The sequence below is a fragment of the Pteropus vampyrus genome, unplaced genomic scaffold, assembly GCF_000151845.1.
Source record: "Pteropus vampyrus isolate Shadow unplaced genomic scaffold, Pvam_2.0 Scaffold14, whole genome shotgun sequence".
Classification (NCBI taxonomy): Eukaryota; Metazoa; Chordata; class Mammalia; order Chiroptera; family Pteropodidae; genus Pteropus; species Pteropus vampyrus.
The window spans coordinates 15,221,780-15,232,264 of record NW_011888795.1 but is presented as its reverse complement, the minus strand read 5'-3'; the positions used below and the strand labels follow the sequence as shown (position 1 = coordinate 15,232,264).

At 33.9% G+C, this 10,485-nt stretch overlaps 1 protein-coding gene across 6 annotated transcripts in view; it reads right to left on the bottom strand.

Moving 5' to 3' along the window:
* The window catches only part of TBL1XR1 (transducin beta like 1 X-linked receptor 1), a 146,543-nt gene that overhangs the window by 14,737 nt on the left and 121,321 nt on the right, over nt 1-10,485 (bottom strand). For all 6 annotated transcript variants that reach the window (XM_023526397.1, XM_011383211.2, XM_011383207.2 and 3 more), the window contains 3 exons: nt 9,998-10,061; nt 9,802-9,899; nt 8,532-8,592 (listed from right to left, as the gene is read on the bottom strand). In XM_023526397.1, coding sequence (XP_023382165.1) covers nt 8,532-8,592; nt 9,802-9,899; nt 9,998-10,061 — 223 coding nt within the window. The remainder of the gene's footprint in view (nt 1-8,531; nt 8,593-9,801; nt 9,900-9,997; nt 10,062-10,485) is intronic.

Below are 10,485 nucleotides of genomic sequence, written 5' to 3'. Positions count from 1 at the left end.
AAAAAAAAAAAAAAGGAGAAAAACAGGAAAGTTCAATTTAAGCAGTCTATCTTCAGTATTAAAGATATAAAGCATTTTAATAAAGAAAGTGAGAACTGGTATCTACAGGAAGGGAAACACAAAACAACCCTGTTTATATGTAATTGTAACAGTAACTGGCCATGTTGAGACTAAACATACTGTAAATAAGTGTTCTGAGCACTGTCAAACTGATAAGCTAAGGAGTATGTCATGTGTGAGGGCTTGCAACTATGGACAGAAACAGCGAAAAGAAAGGAAAAAGAATTAAAGCATTATGACTGATAAATATTTAATCTGGATTTTCAGGACTATAACAAGACATTTGAAAAAAAAGACAAAGGAAAATGGGCAACAGTGAAACTGACTTTATTACCTGGCTAAAGACAAGTTAGGTAAAATACTCAAATCTGGAATACAGCTCAAGGAAGCTAATGGTAGTAATATGACCAGACATCACAGGAGAACTAGCTTTGGGTATATTTCTACAACGAAAAACTGGGAATTGGGATATTACTTGGATTAAGACCGTAAGAAACATAAGATGAAAATATATATATATATATATATATTTATAGATCTTTTCTATGCAGAGGGTACAAATCTGATCTATATAAAAAATATTTAATTCTCTATCAAAACAATTTTTGGAAAGTATAGTGGTATATAAAAATATTAACATAAATTCACCTTTTGTACAAAATTTCAAATTCTAAGAATTCCCACCAGATTAAAAAAATTTTTTTAAATAACTAAGACACAATTTTAGAGCTGGCAAGTGGACTGAATGTCAGGCTGTAACTATTTCTAGGCAACACTACTTGAGGTGTTTCTGGTTTCCTCCCTCCCTTGTAGAGCCTCTTTACCTCTGCTGTGTGTCCATTCCCCAGCTTCTGAGTGCTTTCATGCTCAGAGCTCCCACGGGCAAACTTATTCAGAGAACTACCCCACTACGCTGCTGTCCATGTCCTCCAAAAGGTGGCTAGTACCCAGTGGCTGGTGGTATATAGCTGGGAGTGGGAGGGATTAAAAAACCTAACACTCTTGGCTCAAGATGAGAAAAATTCTGAGGTGTAAATAAACACTCCAGAGCCCTTTCTGGCTATCACGCTGAGACTGGGCCTGCTTCACCAGAAACTGCTCCCTTCCTTGGCTCCTTCCCCTTCCCATCAGCTTCCCACAACTCCTCACTTGTTTCTCCTGGGAGGGTTTCCTTAGTAAATCACTTCACTCAAATGCTTGGCTCAAGGTCTGCTTCTGAGAGAATCCAACTTAAACCAGCCGGTAAATAAAAATACAGGCCAACTTTGATCAGCGCCATGTGTGAACTGTGATGCTGTTTGTGTGCATCCCTACTTAGAGCAACGCACACAAATGCCCTGTTCATCTGTCACCTTGCTCTGAAGTCCATTCCTTACCACATTCTGCTCACCTATGCTCTGCACCCAGGTGGCCGACTCTCATGAACTACATATCCCAGGCTCCAGTGCGTACAAGGTTTCTAGAAGGGTTCATACAGTGGAAGACACCATCGAGAGCCCAAGGTCAAGAGAAAGGAGAGAGACAGAAGATTTTGCTCCCATTTCTCTGGCAGCGGCTATTATTACTCCATGACGCCTGTTCTTGCCAGGCAGCCTCTTCTCTAAAGTTGCAAATCCCACTGGGCAGCTGGACTCTGCCACCTTCTCTACAGTCTTAGGTTTCCAGCAGTTGTTAAACTCTGAGTTACCTTATATTCTTCGGTTTTTCACTCTTTCAACACCTCTGCAACTATTTCCTTGTATTAAATTCCCTTTCTTGGATTACCTGGTTTAGATTGTTTTTGTGCTTGGAATCTGATTCAGGAACTACTTACACTACACTTTCATTCTGACATTAATATTATTACTTAAGATATCATTTCAAAAGCAATTTTAACAAAATGTTTCTTAGGTAAATAATATGTTCAAGTATTAAGAAGCAAGGAAAAGGGGTCTGAAAAGTCTAATTTAGAAGACAATCAAAGGCATAATAAATGCTATGAAGAAGGTCAAGTATCTGTCATGATGTAACAGGGTATGAATTTGGTATAGAGCTGTCTGCAAAATATCAGACAGGAGGCTGAGAAAATAGGAAGTAGCATTCAAACAAATAAACTGTTAGATTAAAAACAAAAACAAACTGTATAACCGCGTAGAGATAATTGGGGGGAAACTGGGGAATGCTGCAACATGAGTTGTATGATTAATGTTTCTGTGGTATACCTGGCTATAAGATACAATGGTTATAGATCGGCATAATCTAAAAATACATACCTCCTTACTTTATTTTTATTCCTACAATAAAATTTATTCCTAAAATAAAACAAGTTCTTTAGGATAGAAGCAGACCTCTAACATGAAATGTACTTTTATGTAAGTGATATATAAGAGGTGTGTTTCTATTACTAATCTCATTTTACACATGATAAAGAGTCTAAGAAAAGTTATTTTTCCCAGGGTTGCACAAACTTCTCAAACAATGAAGCTAAGATTCAGATTTTTGAGTCCAATTCTGATTTATTTTTGTTAACCTGTGCATCCTTCATAAGTTAAAAAGGTAATGAGAGGAAAGGGAAGAAAGGCATTTATTACTCTTTTTTTTTTAAACAGCTTTATTCAGATGTAATTCACATACCATAAAATTCACCCATTTAAAGTGTGCAATTCAATGGTTTTTGGTATATTATTAATTTTTAAATACTGTGTTCACATATAACATAAAATGTCATTTTAAGTGTATAATTCGATGGCACTAATTATATTCATAATGTTATACAACCATCACTACTATTTCAAAATTTTTCATCACCCCAAACAGAAACTGTAACCAACCATTAAGCAATAACACCTCTTTTCTCTCACCCCTAGCTCCTGATAACCTCTAATCTTTACTTTTTGTCTCTATGAATTTGCTTATTCTAGTTATTTCATATAAGTAGAATCATACTATTTGTCCTTTTGTGTCCGGTTTATTTTACATAGCACAATGTGTATAAGGTCCATGAATGGTTTAACATGTGCCAGAACTTCATTTTTTTTTTTAATGGCTGAATAATAATCCACTGCTTGTATAAACCATATTTTGTTTATCCATTCACCTATTAATGGACACTGGCTTGTTTCCAACTTTTAGCTATTGTGAATAATACTGCTATGAACATATGCTGTACAAGAATCTGTTTTAAGTCCTTGCTTTCAATTCTTTTAAATATATACCTACAAACAGAATTGCTGGGTCACATAGTAATTCCATATTTATCTTTTTGAGGAACCGCAATATTGTTTTCCACAATGACTGTGTTATTTTACATATCTACTAACAAAGTATTAGGGTTCTAATCTCTCCACATCTTCATAAACATGTTATTTTTCATAGCCATCCTAATGGATATGAAGTGGTAGCTCACTGTAACACATCTATAGCCATGATTTATGCTTTATGCAAGAGTGTACATGGGAAAATATTTAGTACAGGAATTAAATGATAGTAATTTAAAAAGCATGGTAGACTTCCATTTCTGGTCAAGGTGGAGTAACAGAGACCGTATTTACCTTCTGCACCAAACAACCAAAAAATATGCAAAATATATAAAATAGCAGTTCAAGACACTAGACATTAGGCAACAAAAGACAGTTGTTCCTGAGAGAAGGAAAACCAACAAAAAATGTGTTCACAAAATTGCCCGAGATTACAATCTGGAAAAAAATGTCCAGGTTTTGGCATAGGGAAGAGCGATCTCCCTAGGCAGAAGTCAATGAAATTCCTGAACTGACTAAACAAAGCTGGGAATCTGGGGAGACCAAGGCAGCTAGAATTCACAAGACAGAGTACTAGAAAGGAGAAAGCTATGCAGAGTACTCTGAAGATCTGCAGTGGATCCTACTCACACATTCAGCTAAGTACTTATCAGCAAAAGTGTGTGAGGACATTAGCTAAGACCTGGAAAAGAACCACTCAAGAGGATTACAAGAAACAATGTTTGATACTCAAATCTGGTAATAGGGTCTATATTCACCAGTCATATTAGAAACCTCATGATTTATGGAATACTGGTTAAAAGTATCCTTAAGGTTCCTGCTTCAGTACTAGGAAATAATTAGCCCCACACTGAGCACTGTTTCACTGCCATTTAACAAATTTTATAAGCAAGACTCAAAAGGATCAAACTATTTCATAACTGTGTCCCAGAACAAAGTTAACAAATATTTCTAATACAAAAATATGAAGCAACCAACAAGGTAATATTCATAATGTCTCATTTCCAATCAAAAGTAATGAGGCATGCAAAGATACAGGAAAATATGACCAAAATGAAGACAAAAATCAAATAATCAAAACTGACCCAGAACAGACTTGGATGTTAGAACTAGCAGACAAAGACATCAAAGCACTTGCAACTACAGCTGACCACTGAACAACAAGAGGGTTCGGAATAAAGACTGAAAAAAAAAAAAAAAATGAACAGAGCATAAGTGAATTGTAGAATGTCAAGCAGACTAATAAACATGCCATCAAAATCTTGGATTTTTTGAAAATGAGGGAAAATATTTTTTAAATGGTTAAATTTCTTTTAATTTGAGGAAGACTATGAACCAAGAGATCCAAGAAGCTCCAAGAATAAGGAACATGAAGAAAACTTTACCAAGGCATGGCATATTCGAATTGTTCAAAATCAGCTATAAGGAGAAAAATCTCAAAAGCAGCCAGAGAAAACAAGACAAATTATGTAGAGAGTGTTTAAGAATGGAAATGGTAGCAATTTCAAATTGAAAATGAAGTAAATGAGAAGAGACTACATTGTCTTGAAAGTATTGAAAGAAAAAAAAAAAACCAAAAACCTGTCAATTCCAGAATTCTACACCTAACAAAAATATCTTCCAAAAATGAAGGTGAAATAAAGATTTATTCAAATATATAAAAGCTAAAAAAAATTATCATCAGATTTTCCCTTTAAGAAATATTAAAGAAGTTCAGGCAGAAAAGAAATGATACCAAATGGAAATATGTATCTATGCAAAGGAATGAAGAGCAATGGAAGTGGTAGCTACATGAGTAAAACTTATTTAATTATTTAATCCCTTCAAAATATCACTTGAATGTAGTTGGTGATAAAGATGTGTACTATAAATCTTAATGCAACTGTTAAAAAGTGTAGTAAATAACCCACCAAAGTAGGAAACTGTATTTATTTTAGGAGGCAGGAAAAAAAGAGGAAATGAGAGAAACAAATGGTTAAATTAAATGTAATCATATCAATGATTGCATTAAATGTAAATGATGTAAACATTATCATTAAAAGATAAAGGTTGATATTGAATGAACAAGCAATATATGCTGATTGGATAAAATTCACTTTAAATATAAAGGCATTGATAGACTGAAAATAAGAGTACAGAAAAAACATATACCATGTAAAGACAAATCAAAAGAAAACTGGAAGAGCTATATTAATATCAAAGTAGATCTCAGAGAACAGAAAATTAAATGGAGAAAAGAGGGTCATTAATAAAATGATAAAGGGGTCAATTCAACATAAGGTGACATTCTTAAGTGTTCATGTCCCTAATAAAATTGTTTCAAAATAAATGAAGCAAAAACTGACAGAGCTTCAAAGGAAATAGAAATTATTGTTTCCAATTATTGTTGATGATTTCAATACCCCTCTCTCAATAACAGATGGCATAAATAGAAAAATCAGTAAGGTTATAAAAGATTTGAGTAATATTATCAAACAACTTGATCTAAATTACATTTATAGGAATAAGGGACTTAAATTAGAAACCAACATTATGAAGATTTCTGGAAAATTCCCCAAAACTAAGAAATTAACACACTTCTAAATAACCCATAGGTCAAAGAAATCAAACGTAGAAAGCATACTGAACTGAATGAAAACACAACATACAAAAAATTGTGGGATGTCACTAAGTAGTAGTTAGAGATAAACTTACATACTAAATAGCCATATTAGAAAAGCAGAAAGGTCTTATATCAGTGACCTCAACTTCACATCAAGCTAAAAGAATAGTAAATTAGATTGACACTGAAAGCATAATATATAAAAGAACAAATTAATAAATTATGGAATTTATCAACATTATTAACATCTGATCTTCGAGCGATATTGTCAAAGCAATGCAAAGACAAGCCAAAGAATGTCTGACAATATTTGTAAATACCTGATTAAGACTTGCATCCAAAATTTATGAAGAACTCACAAAACTCAATAAGACTCAATGATAAGAAAACAAAATTAAAGAACCAAAAATTTAAATAGGATAGACACTTCACCAAAAAAGACATAAAGATAAAATAAGCACGTGACAAGATGGTCAACATTAGTTATTAGGAAATGCAAACAAAAACCAATGAGATGCAACTAAATACATCTTATAGTGACTACAATTAAAAAGATGGACCACATACCAAAGTGCTAGTAGTAAGGATATAGAGGAACCAGATAGTCATTGCTCATGAGAATGTAAACCACTGTGGAAAATGCAAATTCTGGAAAACAGCCTGGCAGTTTATTAATAAGTTAAACGTATACCTACCATATGATACAGCCATTCCATTCCCCCATATTTACATAGGAGAAATGGAAGCACAGGTGCATATAAAGACGTATACATGAACGTTGATAGCAGTTTTATTTGTAATAGCCCAAAACTGGAAACAACCCAAATTTGCTTCAGTAGGTGGTGAATGGATAAACAAACTGTGGTATATCTACATAATGAAATACTACTTATCAACTGAAAGGAAATCAAAATTATGCAGAGCAAGAATATACTGTGTAATCTGTTTACATACTGCAAACTAATTTCTGGTGACAGTAAGACTACCAGTGGTTGGTTGCCTGGAGGTAGGGGACAGAGATCACAAAGGCGCAGGAGGAAACTTCTGAAGCTAACAGACATATTGTCTTCACTGTGGTGATGGTTTCAATAGTATAGACATATGCCAACACATATCAAATTATACAATTTAAATATGTATAATTATGTCAATTATACCTCAATAAAGCTGTTTAAAATACCAAATAGCACGGTAAAAAAGAATAGCATGAGTAAAAACCTTATTTACTTGTAAAATGCCTTCATTACCACCTATCTCATCAGGTTGTAGCCAGGACTAAATGAGATCATGTATACACAGAGCAGCATCTCTAGCACAAAGATGGTACACATTATATAGTAACTAGTAAAAGTACCATACACACTTATTTTATTATTCCATCACTCTTAGGAGGTAGGAGAAACTTTTACATCAAATAGCCAGAGGCCTAAGAGAATTCTACCTGGGTGAAGACTTGAAGCAAAGGTGAACAAAAACTGATATGTAAATGACTACCCATGTGGTAAGCTTTAACCAAGCTGAATTGTTTAACATAATGCTTGCAAAATTATGTTACTCAAATACTAAAGAAAAATAACTCTACGTTTTTGGCTTTTTCAGTCACACTAAACAGAGAGAGACAAAAAAAGCAAAATGCCAGAAACTGCAAGTTTCCATTGAAGGTGTAACTTATACCTTTAAGTTAAAGGTGATGCTGTGCTATTGTCTGTTTGTGAAAAAGATGTTCGCAAAGATTTGAAAACCACCAGAGTTACTTTAGTCAGCCTCCAAATAAAAACTCTCTGAACCACAACAAAATATTGAAAAAAGCAGCTGAATCAAGTAGTACTAAAACTATTGTTTTAATAATTAGGTATCTTGTTCCAGGTTAACATCAGTTATTGTCATCAGGAAACTCCCTAAAAACAGATACAAAGGTTCTAGGCTGCAAAGGAGCACAGGTACTAAAATCTGGCTGTCATATAACTCATCAGGTTATATGCCCTGTTGCATGGCTATATATCATGGAGGTTGGAGCACATTATTAGAGGGATCAAATTTATCAGATTTAAGTATCAAATTGTCTCTTAAAAGAGAAATCCATCTATAGTACCAAAGTTCCAACGACATTACAAAAAAAGCCTATTTTTTATTTTATGTACATAGGAGGACTGATTTAGATACAGCAATCCAAAATGAGAAATTATAACAAAATCTTAACTTTGTAGTTTATACAGTATTTTCATATACATTACCTAGTCTTATCCTCATAACAGAAGTATTATTATCCCTCATTTTCAGATACAAAAAATAAAGCCAAGAAAGGTTAAGTAACTCACTCAGCCTTAAAGCTTGTTAAGTGAGGTAGAACTAACTTTAAATCCTAGACCTCCTGATTCAAAAATCTCTGCCCTTACCATTTAATAACACCAACCAGGCCCCGAATGCTTTTTTATGGTACATTTCACAAAAAACTTCTTATGATCTTCTGACAATTAACAATCTGAAAGTCATGGAACATCAACCCCTCAAAGAACTAGCAACAAGACTGGTATCTGATATTTCAAGATTTTAAATGAATTATATGCTGTTTAAAAGTTTAATCAGAAATAAAGAAGAAAGTTGTAGTTCTCTTATAAATTGTGAAGATTTACCTGAATGAAAAGGAAACTGTTGCTTGGCTTCACCGGTATGTGCATCCCAAATAATTGTAGTCTGTGATTGAAAAGAAAAATATATTGCTAAGAAGTTTATTATATAGGTGCATAGATTCCTAACTATATTAAAGCAATATGAAATGTCAGAGTGGATTTAATTTTTAACATTTACTTTATCTCTAAGGCTATATACTCCATCTGGGGGCGGGGGAGGAGGGGTTAATGACTATTAAGCAGTTTAATTTTGCCCTGATGGTTCTTCATCAGTTAACTTACTTCACATAACAATTGCTGGTTGTCTACAAAGTAGCAGAAATTATATTAGATTGCTTTAGAAACTCCATTTCAATAGTTTATTTAATGTAAGATTTTTATAACTGTTTAGCTCTAAGGAGAAAAATCCTTGGGTAACAAAGTAATCAGCTAATTCTGAATGTTCAGATTTTTAAAGCTCACATTCTCATATAAGGGCAGCTTGAATTCTGACCATATTTAAAACAATGTCTTTTATATTACATCAAAGTATAACATATAAATCTGAATGGATATATTCATGATTGCTTTTAATATCACTAATGTTATAACTCTGGAAGTGTATTACACAGCAGCAGTGACTATTAATAGGGCTTTCCCCCTCCCATTCCTGGCCTCCTTCACTTTGCTGCTTCTTTTTTCTCTCCACTTCTGACAAGGCATCCAGTTACCTACAAACATATTATTTTCCCAGATTCAAATAATCCTAAACTGTATTTGTTATGAGAGGTGTGATAAGGGGATGTACTAAGAAAATGAAGAAGGCATTTTTTTTCCAATCTATGCATATTTACCAGCCTAATTAGGTAAAATAAGCTGGAAAATCTTGTATTTCTTACATTTTCAATTGAGCACCAGGAGTTCAGCTAACAGACTGGCTCTAAGATTTCCCATGGAATCACTCCAGAACCATATTCACTAATGAGATAAACTAGAAACTGCAGAAGGGAAGCAAAGAGCATGGAAAGTATGACATTCACTATGGCTCAAACTGAAGTAAAAATGAGGAGTCTGGTCACACTACAAAGAATGAAGGCATTCTGATGAGTAGATTCAGCAATGACCTGACAGAAAAATCTAAGAATCTAAGAAAACATTTCTATTATAATCATAAATCATACTTGTATTTCCCAAATATGCATGTTTTAATGTTTATGTGATTAGCAGAGAAAATGTTACTTTCTAATTATACTCTGTAACACATTAACTTTTACAGAACTTAAAGTTCTTTTACCTTGTCTACTCCAGCACTTAGGATGAAATTTCCTTTTTTATTCCATTTTAATGCAAATATAGGGCCTTTATGCTGCCCCAAGGTGCTAGCAAGGTTACCTAATATTCAAAAAAGAAAATATCAAAATTATTTCAAGCTTTATAACTTGGAACGACAACAACAACAAAAAAAATGAAAAGAATAATGCTTCGTTTACCATCTTTAGTCCATATTCTGGCAAACCCATCGTATGAACCAGTTGCTAGAAGTGTACCTTCACTCTGTCAGAGAAACACATTTCTTTCAGTTATATAATCCAGAAAGGGCATTTACTTGTTACTACACGATTTCTTGTTTAAATCCCAGCTATGGCAGATTCCTGACATTCTCTGCTTCAAAACTTTTCAGTTTTGCTTATTTGGGAGTGCCACCAAAAGCCTATGAAATATCCTTCACTGGTATTAAGCTAGAATTTTCAGCACCTAATCAGTCGGTGTGTGAGCTTAATACCCAAATCTCAAAACTGGCAGGAACTGCTCTGCAGCAGAGTCGACACCACTCTTCTGTACGCTAAGGGCTGCTGTAGTCTCACAGACGCACATGCCTAAAGACGGAGGCAGGGTGGCAGACTGGGAAGGACATCAACATCACACTAGCCAATCATTTAAGAGAAAAGCAAAATCTTTCAAAATATTTCATTATGAT